Genomic DNA, 15,618 nt, shown 5'->3' on the forward strand with positions numbered 1-15,618 from the left:
GGAGTGGGCGGGGAAAGCCATCAGCCAATCCTTGGGTTCCCGGCGGGACTGCCAATGGGAGGTGGTTACGTCATCATGGCGCGCGGCGGGAGAAGGTGCGCGCGGACCGCCTAGAGGGGCCGGTGACGGTGGTGGCTGCCGGTGGCGCTGTGAGGCTTGGTCAGCCGGACTCAGGGCGGAGAAGGGAGCTGGCTGTCCCGCGCTCACCAACCTATCTCGGTGTGAGAACGGGGCGCGGGCGCTCGGGCTTGCCCCGTCCTGGGGGCGGGGCGTGCGCTGGTTGTTAGCGGACTGGGTCCCCCGGGGTGATTGCGGACTTGGGTGAATGCAATGGAGTGGCTGCGGGCCCCGTCTCTACCCGGGCGAGTGCATTGAATTCAGCGGAGAGGCGTCGATGCAGCAACCCCCACCCGTATCTCAGACTCGAGACCTGGAGGAGGGGGCGCGGGCGTCTGATTCAAGAAACGCAAGAGCCAGAAACTGAGCGGCCCCCTGCTGATCGGCGACATTGCGCTGGAGACTCCTCTCCAGCCTGGCTGCTTATGGTCTCCCTCGTGACAGGTCGGTTCTTCTAGTCGGAGTGAGGTGTGAATCTTTCTTGGAAGAGGTCTGACGTCTGGGGAGTCTCGGGAACCTTCGCTGTAAGTACTTGTGGTGGCAGGAGCAGGGGCCCTTGGACCAACCATTCCCACCCCTGGTATCCCAGCACTGCAGTCTTGGGCAAGGCCTACATGGTAGCTTTCTAATCAGTTACACGGCAGTGATGCCCACTTTCCCCTCTGCCTTCTGGCCAGTTTTGAGCCCGAGGTGCCTGGCGCATCATGAGTCTGCTAACGGTTGCCGCTCTGTATGCATCTTCTTCTAAGATCAAATGCCACATCTGTAACTGCCTCTGCCCCATTTGAGTTAAGGCCTGGTTTCTCAACATTTGATTCTCCAGGGAAAAGATGTGGCCAGAGGTAGCAAGGACTCTGGTTTTTAAATTTCTGTAGTCCTTCAGGGCGATGCCCGTGGTTATAACTGAGTTGGTGTTGAGGACTCACACGCGATCCTGTGTCCGCTCAGTCTTCGCTTTATTCTCCTGTTGCCTAATACTTTGTTAAACTGTGTTTGTGCTCCCAGGCCCCAGGCCCTTTCTGCTGCTCAGTAGGCGGCCCAAGGGTGGCCTGTCAGAGCCCCTGTGAGGGGTGAGGGAGGCAGCCTGTGCCCTTGAGGGTGACCCACCCCTTTTAGAACTAACAAAGGGGGACATCTGAGCTTTGTGTTCTTGAGGAAGAATAGACCCCTGAGAAATACTTCTGTGTTTTGGGATCCCCAGTGATCTGAATGTTTGGTTCTGAGGAGCAGCAATCATCTGCCAATCATGACACCAGCAAGCTGGTTGGTGCTTGTACGATTTATGCATCTTGTGGCTATTTCGTTTTTTCTAGAGGTCCTGTGTTTTAGAAGGGCAGAGACTGGGCACGGCCTTTCCCCAGTTCCTGGTCCACCTCATCCTGTGCTGGTCTGTATAGCAGCTTCCACTCAGCATTAGCTCCATGCTGGGCACCATGGGGGGACTGGGACCAGGCAGTGGCTTGGATCTGCTTTCCCCGTGCACACAAGGCAGGTGCTCCAGTACCAGCCAGCTGCCTGCCAGGTCCCTGAGAGCACTTCCCGCTGCTGCTCAAGGGGGCCCTTCATGGACAAGAAGTCGGCTGTGCTACGTGAGCTGGTACACACTTGACCGTTCCCATGGCTCAGCTTCCAGCATCTGCAGCTGGCATGTGCCCACTGCAGCTGCCCTCTGCTGTAGGAGTAACCCAGCATAGAGAACAGGCAGGCTGTTATCCTGGGGTTCACTGCCAGGCTCCATGGCCCCAAGGCTGAGGCCGCCATGCAGGCCCTCGGCAGGTACAGGGCCCCTGAGAGCTCTCAGACTGCTGAGGATCTTCTGACGAGACTGCAGGCTTCCCAGTGTGTGTGGAGCAGGACCCCGACACCATGAGCCCGTGGGACTGCACTGTGGCATTGCCCAGCAGCAGCAGGGAGGCGCTGGGGAGCCTGGGCCAGTACCTGCTCGTGTGGAGTTCTGCGTGGACCTGTGTGTAAATCGGGCCTCCTGTTCCTTCCTGCGGGAGGCATTCTGGAGCAGTGAGGCTGAAGAGCTGCCCGTACGCAACATAGTGGCCCTGCCGTAGCTCTTGGATGCACCTGGCACCTGGCCAGCCTGCGGTCGCACCATGTTCATGGGGACTCACTACGATCCTCTGGTTGGTGGAGACAACTTCTGCTTCTTCTTGGCCCAGATGGCACACTTTCCCTCTGGGCATCAGTCTGCTCTCCAGGCAACTGGACCAGCTGCTCAGGTGAGCTGGCCCCTCCCCCACAGGCTTTGCAGAGTCCCCTGGAGAGCCTGGAGCTGGCCTTCTGTGCCCTTTTGCCCGAGGCCCTACACTTCCTGACCCAGAGCCCCCACGCCTCTCACGTCAGGTGGCAGTGAGCTGGCTGACGACCAGCTGGTTCCCTTCCAGGACTTCTTGTGAAAGTCTACACCTAGAGCTGACTGAGGGCCGGCAGGCTGACACCCAACTCCTGGCCACACTGCCTGCCCTGACTCGCTGTACTAGCTTCTACTACCTCAGCCTCTATGGCAAGCCGCTGTCCATCGGAGGTCCCAAGGAGCTGCTTCGGGACTCGGCAACCCAAGCTGAGCTGCGCACCTTGGTGCACCCCTTCCCCGTGGACTGCTGTGTGGGCCTGCCCTGGCCACGCCCTGCTTCCCTCCTGCTGGGGGCCTCCATCAATGAGGAGAAGTTTGCTCAAGTGGAGTCCAAGCTGCACTAGCTACTTTTGGCCTGAGGCCGTGCCCCTGTCTTGTGGACCACAGGGGTGCCTGCCTGCATCAGGTAGAGGTGGCCATCCTGAGACCTGGGGTAGGCAGAGCCTTTTCTGGGAACCTGCCAGGTCTTGAGGACACACTCAAAGGCACCCGTAGGTGATGGGCAAGTACCTACTTCCCTCTGCAGGGTCTGTCTTGGTGTCCAGGCCTGTAGCAGTGTGGCTCTGATGTGTCCTCAGACTCGCTGACCTTGATTGATCCCCACTCTGGCTGTACTCATTGGCCCTCCTGCAGAGCACTGCTTGGTCCCAGCTGTGAGCACCCTGGGCTTTCTGTCCAGGCCTTTCCCACCCTCTCTCTGCAAGAGGTGCCTCCTCCAGGGAAGGGTCCAGTCCCCTGGGATCTAGGCTGTCCCTGTCCATATTCTCCCTGAGTCTGACACCCAGGACTTCAGCAGGTCTTAGTGGTTAGACCCCTGCAGTGGAGAGCTGGTAAGGTGCAATGTGCATCCTGTTTGGAACTGCACTGTGTGCCTGCTTGACCCTAATTAGTTGAGTAAGTTGTCCTGCTCTCAGCTGCTGTCCCTTGCAGGCCATTGGACAATGCTGCCAGCCTCTGTCTGCACACGTCCCCCCGGGAACCCTGAACACACCCTCCCACCCCCAATCTGTGCCAGCCTGTTCTTTGTCTGGGCATTGCACAGCTGGGGTCACTTCACCTTGGGGTGACTTGGTGACAAGCCATGATGGGCAGGGACCATGCTTGGGCTCCTGCAGAGCATATGCGCTGGGCATATGCTGGAAGGGTGATTTCTGGAGGGCCCCCGCCACCCCTCTTATTTCCAACTTTCTGGACTTGGCTGGCTACAAAACTCATCAGGTAGACGGAACTGCTTTTCTTACTCCCCACCCCCCACCCCCAGCCGGGGTTCCTCGGTCACACATGGCTCAGCCCACACTGCGCAGCTTCCACCCTTTACTGACCCGCACCACGTCAGACCACGCGCAAAGTTGTGCCGGCCAATCCCTGGAGCACGATCCTGTCCGCCCATGGCCTTAGCAGTGAATCTCAAAGGCGACCGGAGGTGGGAACAGGAGGCCCTGCGCGGGGCTGGACGCCGCACCCTCAGAGGGGGCGCGGTCCGCCAGCGCCTCTGTTGCCGGTCCCTCGGTGAAGAGGGGCTTGGAGCGGTCGATGACGAACATCTCGTGACCTTGCTCGTCGCGGAGCTCCTCGAGCTGGGCGAAGGTGCAGGGCCCGTCGGAGTAGTCATTGACGAACAGCACACCCTCCCCCGGAGGCCCCGCAGCCTTTTTCCGCTTGCGCCGCTTCCGGCAGATCATGGCTGCCAACAGCAATGCTGTGAGTGCTAGCAGTGCGATGCCCGCCGCGATGGCAGTCTGGGTGGCCAGGCCCAGGGCGCGGAAGGCCATGCTGCCCGCCTCGTACAGGGGCTCGTGGCTGACTGGGCCAGCGGACGGGGGCGACGGGGCTGCTGGCAACCGCTGCTGCTGAGACAGGTTGACCAGGAGCTGGAAGGGCACTCGGGCAGTGCCGCCGGCGTTGGAAGCCTCACACTCGTACTTGCCAGCATGGGCCAAGGTGATGTTAGTGAGGAAGAGCATGCCACTGCCCATGTCCGGGGCTCCATGCCCACCCAGGCCTGGCACTCTGCCTTCGGGGTGCGCTTGGGCCTGCTCTGACCTCTCGCGGGGCTGGCTGACCTTTCTCCAGGTGACCAGGGGTTGCGGGTATCCTGAAGCCTGGCAGGCCACCCGCAGGTCCTCTCCCAGATTGGCTGTGATCTCTAGCGGTTCCACGTGCACTGAGGGCGGGATGCAGATGAGACTGCTACCAGATACCTCCAGGAGACTGTGAAGTGCCAGGCGCGGGGGTTCTGCACACACTATCTTCTTGTCCCTGGAGCTGAGCAGCCGCTGGCCTGCTTCCTTGATCCAGGTGCCCAGCCAATGCAGGGCACAGTCACAGCGCCACGGATTCTCTGTGGGTAGAGCAGTGGTGGGTGGGCTCAGAAGGGGCCCCACAGCACAGCCTGTGCAATTGGAGGTTGTGGCTGCAGTTGGTAGGCCTGGCTAAGGACTTTGCTGCGACTCATCCACCTCCCATAGCCTCCTCATCCTTGAATGTGTGGGTGAGAAAGTTCCAGGTCCCTGCATGTCTCACTGCCCTACCCAAGTCCTGCTTTAGGGAACATCAGCGTCAAATTCTGTTGCCTTGCCCTGGTGTGTGTGTCTCCAAATTGCTGCCTGTTCTCACGGCCTCAAAGTTGGCAAGCCTATCAACTCCACTCAGCTGGCTGTCAGACTCCTACCGGCTCAGGGGACTCCTGAGCCGTGTGTTGTCCTCCCATTCCCTCCGCCTCTGTGGCCCTTCCTGTGCTGCCTACTGCTCTGTGGCTCAGCACTTAGAGGTGCACCCTGAAACTTGGGGTCAGAGGAAAGACCCTTGCCTGAGACCCCTGTGCTGGCAGAAGGGGGTACCTGTGAGGCGCAGGACCTGCAGACTGGCAAGGGGCTGTAGGGCCTGGTGGCTGATGGTGCCCAGTTGGTTCCTGCTGAGGTCCAGCAGGGCGAGTGAGGAGAGTCCAGCCAGGGCCTGGTCCTCCAGCAGCTCAATGCTGTTTTCTTGTAGGTGCAGCTCCTGCAGGCGCTGAAGGAAACACAATGGTCATCAAGGGTGAGGCCGGGGGGGTGGGGTGTGTGTGTGTGTGTGTGTGTGTGTGTGTGTGTAAGCCCCAGTGTCCCCCAGCTTTTCTGTATATAGTAGCTTCCGCTAGGGCCAGGGTCCCTACTAAGCGGGAATTCGCTTTGCCTTCTTTTACTATTCCAGTCCTGCAGGGCCAGTAGCAGCACGGAAGGACTCCTGCCCCTCTTGGCCTAGCTCACCGGCAGGTGTAGGAAGGTGAAATCCAACAATCGAGCCAGCTGGTTGCCCGCCAGGTAGAGCACGCGCAGCTGAGACAGGCCGGAGAAGGCGCTGCCTCGTAAGCCGCGCAGCCGGTTGCCATTGAGCGCAAGTTCAAGCAGTCGCGGCTGCGCGCTGAAGGATCCGGACTCTAGGGCGCCTAGGCTGTTGTTGTGCAAGTAGAGACGGCGCAGGGCGGCGAGCGGTGCCAGGGCGCCGGACTCCAAGCGCGCGATGCTATTGTCCTGAAGGAACAGCGTCTGCAGACGGAGAGGAGATGCTTACGCCGTTGTGGGGTCGCCTTTGCCACCCGCGAACCCTTCCGTATCGGAGTCGCGGCGACCCCTCATGGCGCCCACCTGCGTGCCGGGCGGGATTCCGGGCGGGATTGCGCGCAGCCGCAGGGCGCCACACTCCACGGTGGCACTATAGCAGCGACAGGAAGACGGACAGCCAGCAGTCCGGGAGGGGAGCCCGGGCAGTGGTGGCAGGAGCAGCAGCAGCAGCATCGCAAGCGCCCCTGGGGCCATCTCCCGCGGCACTGGCCGTGGACCACAGAGGGGCGGCCTCCTGTGGGCCGCCCGGGTTGGGGTGCTCCTGAAACATATCGAGCAGACCTGGCCCTTTCATTTGGGAAGTGGTGTAAGGGTGAGCGCAGGTGGAGAGGTTCACGCCCTGCATCTACTTTTCCAAAAGTGATACCAGGTTAAGAAATAAAATGCTCTAGTCTTCATTGATAAAAACAACTTACCATTATGGGACATCAGTTTTGGGGGTGGAACTCCTGGTCTCCTCAGTCTTCCAGTATGTGGGTGTAGGGGGGGCCACCCTACCCTGTGCTGAGGTGATTTCTACTCCGCTTTCTCCCTACGCCCTTGGCAACCCTCTAGGTCCTTTGAATCTATGGAGGCTGATGTGGGTGATAACTGGACAGTGATTCTGGCTACTGCCCAGCACAGACGGGGAAAGAGTAGGCTCAGTGTATGCAAGCTCTGACCACATGGGCATCACCCATGGGGAAGGCATGAGATCCAGAGCCAGTGTCCTATCTCTAACTGACCCTGACTTAACGTGGACTTCAGTCCCATTTTCCTCCTGGTTGGGCATGGGCAGAACTGGCCTCAGCAGCCTCTGGCCAAAGGGAAAGTTCACTGCCCAGCTTTGTTCAGCACCTGCCCTGCCAGGGTTGTGGCTTTCTCTCAGGGAATATGGTAGGGGGTGGGTGAATAAAGAAAGCAATAGGACTGTCAACCCAAGGGTGAGGCCCCAGCTGTGCCCCCCACACTGTCACCTCAAAGGGGATCCTTCTTTGGGGGTGTGGGGGTAGGTGGTGCCCCTAGGAGCGCTGTCTGCTAGAGGGGCCCTAAGTTACCAGTTGGGTTTCTACTGGCAGTGCCCTCCAGGACTATAGGTGCACATGGCTCCTGTGAGTTCATATTCCTACAATGGTGACCTGAGAGATACAGAAGGGCTGGATCTAGCTCCTGAGTCCCAGTCCAGCTGAGAAGTCCAACTCTTCTGAGGGCCAGGGCAGCAGGACAGAGGATGTCACCTCCAGACCCTGCTGGTCCAGGGGTCTCCCTACAGACGATGTCATAAGGGAAGGGTCGTATGGCCTTGGTGTTCCTGAAATCTTAATCTAAACAGTAAGTCAATTATGTAAAGTAACTAGAGATGAGGTATGGAAACTTAAGCAAGTTTTAATGGAAGCACTGCAGCCCAGACAGACAGTTCCCAGGTGTCCATCTCCCAGAGCATAAAGGCTGGCCCAGGGCTCCAGGCTTTGTCCACAGCCTCCAGCGTAAAGCCTGAGATGGAGTATCTTCTTGTCCAACTCAGGTGCTACTGCTCACAGGAACCCCTGGACGCAGGTAGAAAGGCCAGCCTCGGTGGGGATGAGGAGGCAGTTTGGGGACGGGGAGAAGGCCCTCCCAGGAATCCTTTACCCCAGCACATCCCCCTAATCTGGCTGTGAGTGGCTATAACTATCTTGGGTGCCCATCTATTCGCAGGTGGGGAGGCAGAGGTGAGAAGCACTACCACCTGCCATTTGAATGAGTCCCTCTTGGCTGAACTGCCAGGCTCCATCTGGGGTTTGGCTCCTGTGCATCTCCGAACTGCCCTTGGGGCCCCAAGGCCACCCCTGCCCACACCCACTTCCACGACGCAAGGCGTGGTTTACTGTCTCCCAACCCCCGCCGGGATGCAGGTCCTTCTCGGTGTGAACCAGGGACAGACCAGAGCTGTACCCAATCCAGCCCGCGCGGCCCGGTGACCTTGGGTCCGGCGCCCGCTCACCTGACGCTCTGGCGGCGCGTGGCTCCCCCGCAGAGCCCGCTGCGACCCCAGCCCAGCAGAGAAGAGGCCTGGGAAGGGGCGGGACTCCCGCAAACGCACGCGCAGTGTGGACCCGCCGCCCCTGCCCAGGCTGCCTGGGCCTGACGTCGCCAGTGCAAATCAGTCTAGAAGCCTCCAGAAGGTGCAGTGTGGGGGTGAGGAGCGAGTGGAGGGCCCGGGAACTCTAACCTTCCGTACGGTCGGGTTCCAGAGAGCAGCCCGCCGGCCTAGCCGCGGCAGCACCTCGGACAGCGCCGGGCGGGCGGGGCCCGCGGTGCACCCCGCCGCGCACGCGCGCTCGGCCCGGCGCGCACTAGGACGGCGCGTGCGCTCAGGGCGGCTGGGCCCCTGGAAGCAAGGGAGCTAGGTCCATGGTGAGCGCAAGGCGGCGGCCCTGCCAGTGTATGTGTGAGGGCAGTGCGGGTGCGCCGGGCGCGTACTCGAAGCAGGCACTAAGCTCAAAGGCCAAGGCCGAGCGCACCAGGCCCACGCCACCCACGCGCTCCGGCGCCGGATGGTAAAGGCGCCCATTGGCGGCCAGGGGCAGCAGGCGCGCTGGCTCAAAGGGCACGGCCAGGGCTTCGCCGCCGCCGCAGTAGGAGATGCGCGGAGGCCCGGAGCCTTCCGCCAGCAGGTGCGTGAAGACCACGGGCCGGTCCTCACAGCGGAGGAAGTTGCGCTCCCTACCGCAGAGTGAGAGGAAGGGGAAGGAGGCCTCGTAGCGTCCACTGCTGTTCGGTCTCAGGCGGGAGAAGAAAGTGACCAGGAACTGCGGGTCTGAGAGATGAAGCATGCAGCTGCAGACCTTTCTGATCTTGGTCCCACTTTAGAACCGCGAGGCTCCTAGCTTCCTAGCTCCTTGCTACCGCCCTGTGTGGAAGCCCACCCGGGGGAAAGGGGGTTGGAAGCGGTACCTTTGTAACAGGTGATGAAGTTCTTCATTTTGGAATCATCCAGGAAAAGCTGCAGACAGAGGGCAGGCTGTGCTTCCCGAGTCCCAGCATGTGGCCAGCCGAAGCTGACCCCAGCGGGGCAGGGCGAGAGGCCCGCTGGGCCTGTGTCCGGGTGCAGGGAGGTGCGTGGAAAGTCTGTGGGCCCTGCCAACCTCTCCCTCCTGTGCTTCCGCGCACACACAGGTCCCCTTCCCCGCGCCTCTTCCTCCGAGTGGATAATCTGATGTGCCTGAAGGGGGCACTGTACCAGCTTCCAAAGCCGCCGGGGCGGGACCCTATCCCACATGGGAGACCAAGCCCCTCCAGCCTCTTCAGGACACCGCCCGCCCCAACTCTGCAGAGTCGGGGGGCGGGGCTTAACTTACAGATCCCGCCTCCCTAACCACCGGCCTCTCGCTGCCAGTCCAGCTCGCGGCTTACCTGGCCTTGGTGGTCCACGTAGTAGAAGTATTCGCGTGTTCGGGGCTCGGGACTCTGGCCCTGCGTATAGGAGACGCTCTCGCCCCCACTGCAGGGCCGGGTCCCCAGCGACCGCGCCAAGGCCACGGCTCGGAGCGCCCCGCACGGAGGCCACATTCCTGCTCCCACGCCGGAAACGGCCGCTGGTCACGGGCTGGCGCAGCGCGAACACCCGTCCTCCGGCGGCCTCCACCCGCGCTTTGGGTTCCTCACGCTTTGGTACACCCCGGTTGCCCAGCGCGGCTGCCCGCCCGCAGTGGGCCCTTCACCTCCTCCTCCTCCCGTGGCCTCTCGGTGCGGGGCGATGACAGGTGTGGCTCGTTCTGCCCACCTCGACCCTTTCCCTCAGGAAGTGTTGAGTGGGTATCTGCTCCGTGTAGTACCTGTGTCAAGCCCACCCCCTCACCGCCCCACGACGACAGAAGGACCAGGAGACGTGATCACGGCTGGCCAGTGTCCACACGTAGTTTATTCACACCGAGCGTAATCGCCTCTCCGAGTCCACGTGTCAAACTCCCATCGCCCCATCGCCGCCCTCGCCCCGCCGGGGACATCAGGCATTGGCAGGGCTGGGCTTTTTGTTTTTAATAATAAATAAAAACTCAACTCTAAAAATATATATATATAAAAACCGGGGGAAATTAAGTTTTACAACAATTGGAACTCAAAATTCCAAAATGGAAAATGTACAAACTGGGAGTCTGGGCGTGCCCCCTCCAGCAGCTACGGCCTCCGGAAGGGCAGGGGGTGCTGGGGCGGGCAGGGCTGGTTTTTGGTCAGAAGCCAACAAATGTTGGAGAAGAAAATGAAGGAGGGCGGCGAGGACGGCTCAGAGATAAATAGTATTTGGGTTAAAACTATGTCATTAGCAAATTTAGTTCTTATGTCTTTCACTCTATATCTCTATACACAGGCGGGGCTGGGATGCAGAGTAGATTCTGAATTTATAGTTTACACTAAGAAAAAAATACTCTCACCCCTCCCCACTCCACCCCAAGAACGCCTGCCCAGCCCTGCGCCCCGCCCCAGGACTTTGGTTTGGGGGCCTCCTAACCCCCCCCTCCCAACTTAGTGCCTGCCAGGCCTGGGCCTGCTAGGCCCTCCCTGCTCTGTGGTGGACAGCTAGTGCCCTGGAGCCCCTGAACTCCTGCGTAGTCACTACGCTTGTGGCAACAGGTAGACAGGTGAGGGAGAGAGGGAGGCTGAACCAGGAAGGGTCATTTGGGTGGCAGCTCCCTGGATGGGCCTGAGAGCTGCAGCCAGGAGATCAGGGGTGGGGGTGGGGGTGGGATGGGGGAGGAGGAGAGAGGAGCTCCAGCAAGGCCAGGCAGATGGAGCAGAGGCAGCCCACGGGTGGGGGTGGGGGTGGGATGGGGGAGGAGGAGAGAGGAGCTCCAGCAAGGCCAGGCAGATGGAGCAGAGGCAGCCCACCCTTAGGAGGCATCCGTGCTGGCCGGCCGGCCGGCCGCGAGAGGGCAGTGTCGCTCGGCTCCAGGAAACAGAAGGCACTTTCTCAGGGCTGCGATGTGGACACGCCAGGCTGCCCCATGGTCGCACCCGGGGCAGGGTTGGTCAGTAGGAACTGGCCGTGAGGTGGGGGCCAGAGGCTTTCTTTACGCAGCCAGAACTCTGCCCTGGTTAGGCTGCACCCTCACACCCACACAAGACGTGGGGAGCCTCGAGGCTCGAGGGCCTGGGGCAGGGCGGGGCGGGAACGGTGGGCTCCGGATGGCGGCACCTCAGTTCTGAGTCCATGTTGGGCTTCGGCGGGCAGGCGGCATGGAGGGGCCAGGCATGCGACCCTCGGTTGAGATGTCCCTCCCCCCTCCCCTGTGCTCCCGTCCCTCCCCCCCACCCCCCGCCGCCCGCTATAGCACGCCCTCCATGAAGCTGGTGTCCAGGTGCTGGATGAGCACGCGCAGGAAGGACATTTCTTTGCGCGTGTTCTCGAAAATGACTCGAGGGTCATCCGACTGGCAGCGCAGGCAGTTGGGCGCCATCACCATGGCCAGGTTGCTCACGTCCATCTTAGTGATGGCCACGTTGGCAGGCTGCACGAACACCTAAGAGGAGGGGTGGAGTGGAGGGTAGGTAGGGCCCACTGGGGCAGCAGGACAAGGCCGGGGAGGGCAGCCCGGACACTAAGTACCTGGAGAAAGCGGATGAGGTAGCAGAGCACCATGCGGTTGATGCGCGGCAGCGAGTGAACCACGGCCACTGCGGCCTCCGGGCTCTCGTAGTGCGCGATGCACTGTTCATAGAACTCATGCGGGATCAGCGGCTCCTCCAGCTCCCGGTACCACAGCTTCAGCAGCGAAGCTGTGAACACAGCGTGGAGCGCTCACAATGAAACGGGTGCTCTGGGTCTACACCGTGGCTGGTGGAAGGTGGGTGAGCCCTCAGGTGTGGAGACCACCTTAGCAGATAGGGCAAAGGATGTGGGCAAGTCTCAATGCAAAGGGTGGGGAACACAGGCAGAGGTGGGTGCTTTGTAGAGCTAAAGCTCAAGTCCTCACCAGGGACGTGGGGGTCTTCCAGGCCCGTAGGCACTTTCCACTGGTCCACCTGCAGCTTCAGAGCATTCACCTCATCAATGTCCCCAGGTACCCTGTGGAGCACAGGCCTGTCTCAGTCTCAGAGTGTCCGCCTCCAATCCGAAGGCGTGGGGACAGGGCACCCAGACCCCCACCGCTCTTCTAGCCCCCTAGGTTTGGCCTCCTTTCCACATGGGAACTGAGGCTCAGGGTCCCATAGCTCTGGACCCTCCCAGGAGGAAGCCTGAAGGCCCTCACTCCTGCCTGATCCTGACAGGTGAGTTACGCAGTAAGTCACCAATGTGGCCACTGCAGCATGACTGACACTGCTGACCAGTGTCCACTCCCCCTGATGGAGATCCCACTCACAGGCAAGGGCATGCGTCCAGTGGAAGTAAGTGGACACTCAGGCCCTGCCCTATGGCTGGAGTCCACCCGCCTGCTTAGGCTGAGGGGCCTGAGGTTGAGGCAGCAGCCCACAGACTGACTCCTTCCTGGGTGTCCCTGACCACTAGGGCTGCTCTCCGGGCCCCACCCTGAGGTCCCAGGCCCAGGCTGCACCTGAAGATGCCCTCCGTCTGGTCACCGTTGAGTGCCAGCACCTCCTCAGAGAGCCGAGTCTGTACCCAGGGTAGCTGCCGCTCAGGGTGGCGTTCCCGCTGCATGCTCATGACTTCCTGCAGCCCGCTGCCGAACATGGACGGGCTGAACACGGCATTCTTGGCGTGCCGGATCTCCTCCACGGTGGGCTTCCGCAGGCCCTGGAAGACAGCCCATCTCCTACCTGTCCTGACATCCCAGGCAGGGTCCCCGCCCCCCCCCCCCCCCCCCACAGGGCTCAGCCACCTCTCCCTGTCTGGACCCTCTGAGCTCTAGGCTTCTGATCACCATCATGCCAGAGACTGCCTGAGTGCACCCAGAGCTCCATAGCCCCCAAGTCCTGGACCACCAAGGGAACCCACTGGCCACCTACAGCCCCATGAAGCTTCAAATGGCCCAGGGGTGGCATGGGAGGAAGGCACCAAGCGACCCCCACTCGCAGGAATAACCCTGGGTGTGAGGGAGGTGGTGGTTTCGGGTGTGTCCTACTGAGGCCAGGTAACAAGATGCACAGGACAGGAGGCCAAGTGGCCGAGTCCCTGCCTCCAGTCTTGTCAGACCTACACCTGTCTGCGGGGGTTTCTCACTGGCTCTGCACAGCCTCCCTCCCCACCCTTTGTTGTTAAGTGCCGAGGAGTCTGCTCTGACTCAGGTAGTGGGTTTGAACTGCTGACCCTGTGATTGGTAGCCCAGTGCTGACCCTATAGCCCCAGGCAAACTCTTCTTCATCCTCACAGACAGGGTGTGGGGGCTCAGGAGGAACTTGCTGAGGACCCAGGTTAGAGTGGCAGCTGGAGCTCATCTGCAGAAGCCTGCGTCCTGAGTGTCTTGGGAGGAGGGGCGGATGGTGGCCGGCCTGGTCTTCATGGGCTCAGAGCAGCACATCTTCTGGGGGTGTTCCCAAGCCTGGCAGCCAGCACTGGATGAAGCCTAGGATGGGGTCTGGGGCTACCCAGTGGCGGGGACTTGACACTGCACAGGACTGTGGACCCCAAGACTTCAACTTGCCTGCTTGGGGAAGCTGCCGGGGCCAGGCTGCTGGCAGCCATTTCTACTCTCATTTCATGATCTGCACAAACCCTCCCTACACCTGTCCTGGTCCTGCTGGTAGCATGACACCTGAGCAGGAGGTGGGGTGGGGGGTGTTGGGGGCAGCCCCTGCCTGAAGGGACTTTGAACACAAGAGTGTCACCGCCAGCCGTGCCTCCCAGCTAGGATACCAGGTTCCCCAAGATGTGCGCATACCTTCTTGGCCCCCGTCAGGGCGGCTTTCTGCAGCGTGTGGTAGCAGTATTTGGCATATGTACTTATTGCCACGCCTGCAAAAGAGTGGGGACCGTCAGCTGTGCGGGGTAGGCAAGTGACTATAGAGAAGAAAAGGGGGGAAGAGAAGCAGCCTCTAAGGATTCCAGGGGCTGGGCCCACCTCCCACAGCTCTGGGTGTCCTGGGTGAAACTTATGGAGGACAGGGGTCATCTCCACAGGCCATCCCTGCAGACATGGGTCACTCTGCAGCCAGCAGTGGGCAAGGACACCCCCTGGAAACTTCTTGGTTCTTTCCTGAGTTCTCAGACTTGCTCCAAAGTGGCTGAGGGTCTAAGCAGAGGTCCTGTCTGCATCCCTCCCACCAGACCACTCCTATGTGTTGACCACAATCCTGAGTAGGGAGTGCAGAGGGCCCCTGTGATGGAAAGGTGTTCCCAGGGGGCCTAGCAAGGGCTGTTGGATAGGGGTCAAGGGCAAGCCTACCACTCCACCTTGGAGCAGGAAGCTGGCATTAGGGCCTGGGCCTTCTATCTATCCCAAAAGGGTGCCTCCCTAGAGTTTCAGGTTAGCAGCATAGCCTGGCCCCTGGTGGTTCCACAAGACAAGCTGGTCAGTCTCAGGTGAGCCCGGCCCTCCAGGGAGCTTGATGGGCAACCTGGATGCATAGACCAGAAAGATTCTCCTAAGCAGACCTCAGAGGGCGGAGCATCAGGAAAGATCACACTCCAGACTCGCAGAGGCCACCGCACATAGACAGCGCTGTGTGTATGCAGCCCCAGGGCCCAAGCCAGCCACAGCGATGCTGCAGTGAGGCTGGGTTAGCCTCTGACTCAAGCCATTCAATCATTTGAGTCATCAAAATGAAGACACAGTAAGCACTTCCCCTAGAATCTTGTCTTAGAGAATGTCTTGGGCTCTGGGGACCCCAGGCTCCTGCAGGGGTGGGGAGACACCTGGTCTAGTCCTCACCTTGCTCAGGTGAGCCCTCCAGACCACTCTCTTGTTCCATAGAGTGGAATATGGCTAACGAGACTTGGGCTGGGGTAGGTAGGAACCTCTCCACAGCCAGCGCACAAGGGACTGAGCAGCTGCCCTGTCCCTAGTCTCAGGCCCTGTTTCCCTGAGCAAACACCTGCACCAGGAATCTAGGGAGTACATACAGTCTGACCTGCTGTTGCCCATGGGCTAAGTACTTCAGGGCCACGAGGCCAGATGCAGACTTGGGTCTGACCTTCTCAGGCTGTGGTGGCCCCTACACACCCATTCAGCCTCCCCTTGCTTGGCCCAGGAGTTGGTCCTTAGCTGGTGTCCTCTTCTGAAAACCCCACTAGCCTTGGGACCCGACAGGCAATGTGCAGACAGGGATGACTTCCTGTAGGAAGGGGGCCCAGCTGAGTGGTCGCAGAGGATTTGGGTATTCCAGGCAGCTCAGCATACTGGGAGGTGCCCGGGGTGAGGCTTCAATTGCTCTCAGAGGCCCTGGTGCCAGGGAGGGGCTGACCATACATAGCACAGCAACTAGCTGAAAAGGGCAGCTTTGGGCTTTTGGAATCTGCCCTGGACAAGGCAGGTATGTGGTAGTGGGCAGGAGCCCTGGGCCAGGGTACAGAAAAAGGGAGTTTTTCCCAACAACCTCTGAAAGCTGGGTTCTGCATGTAGCTGGAAGACCCTAGCCCCCAGGGCAGCCCCACCACACTCACTCACCTGAAGACTGTGCCTCCAG

The 15,618-nt window shown here is 60.6% G+C and overlaps 4 protein-coding genes across 4 annotated transcripts in view; 1 reads left to right on the plus strand and 3 right to left on the minus strand.

Annotated features, from left to right (window-relative positions):
* The first annotated feature begins 75 nt into the window (after window positions 1-75).
* On the plus strand, window positions 76-3,467 carry LRRC14 (leucine rich repeat containing 14). The gene is given in 11 exon segments (XM_006830889.1): window positions 76-95; window positions 1,606-1,889; window positions 1,949-2,011; window positions 2,014-2,133; window positions 2,181-2,250; window positions 2,252-2,299; window positions 2,301-2,346; window positions 2,348-2,472; window positions 2,474-2,521; window positions 2,523-2,888; window positions 3,413-3,467. Coding segments are annotated over 11 exon segments (1,245 nt in total).
* Window positions 3,468-3,876: 409 nt separating this feature from the next.
* On the minus strand, window positions 3,877-6,276 carry LRRC24 (leucine rich repeat containing 24). The gene is made up of 4 exons (XM_006830787.1): window positions 6,106-6,276; window positions 5,728-6,006; window positions 5,323-5,491; window positions 3,877-4,823 (listed from the first exon to the last, which is right to left on the minus strand). The coding sequence occupies exons 1-4, from the start codon at window positions 6,274-6,276 to the stop codon at window positions 3,877-3,879; spliced, it is 1,566 nt and encodes a 521-aa protein (XP_006830850.1).
* Window positions 6,277-8,411: 2,135 nt separating this feature from the next.
* Window positions 8,412-9,670, minus strand: LOC102823740 (chromosome unknown open reading frame, human C8orf82). Its single transcript, XM_006830788.1, has 3 exons — window positions 9,457-9,670; window positions 8,998-9,046; window positions 8,412-8,860 (listed from the first exon to the last, which is right to left on the minus strand). The coding sequence occupies exons 1-3, from the start codon at window positions 9,610-9,612 to the stop codon at window positions 8,415-8,417; spliced, it is 651 nt and encodes a 216-aa protein (XP_006830851.1). The 5' UTR covers window positions 9,613-9,670; the 3' UTR covers window positions 8,412-8,414.
* A 1,668-nt stretch (window positions 9,671-11,338) lies between these two features.
* The window catches only part of ARHGAP39 (Rho GTPase activating protein 39), a 51,912-nt gene continuing 47,632 nt past the window's right edge, over window positions 11,339-15,618 (minus strand). Inside the window, exons 8-12 of the mRNA XM_006830789.1 lie at window positions 13,875-13,948; window positions 12,591-12,790; window positions 12,012-12,103; window positions 11,645-11,814; window positions 11,339-11,558 (exon numbers count right to left, since the gene is read on the minus strand). Of these exons, the coding sequence (XP_006830852.1) occupies window positions 11,364-11,558; window positions 11,645-11,814; window positions 12,012-12,103; window positions 12,591-12,790; window positions 13,875-13,948 (731 nt within the window). The 3' untranslated portion in view covers window positions 11,339-11,363. The remainder of the gene's footprint in view (window positions 11,559-11,644; window positions 11,815-12,011; window positions 12,104-12,590; window positions 12,791-13,874; window positions 13,949-15,618) is intronic.

This window comes from Chrysochloris asiatica, unplaced genomic scaffold (genome assembly GCF_000296735.1).
Source record: "Chrysochloris asiatica unplaced genomic scaffold, ChrAsi1.0 scaffold00001, whole genome shotgun sequence".
In the NCBI taxonomy this organism is placed as follows: Eukaryota; Metazoa; Chordata; class Mammalia; order Afrosoricida; family Chrysochloridae; genus Chrysochloris; species Chrysochloris asiatica.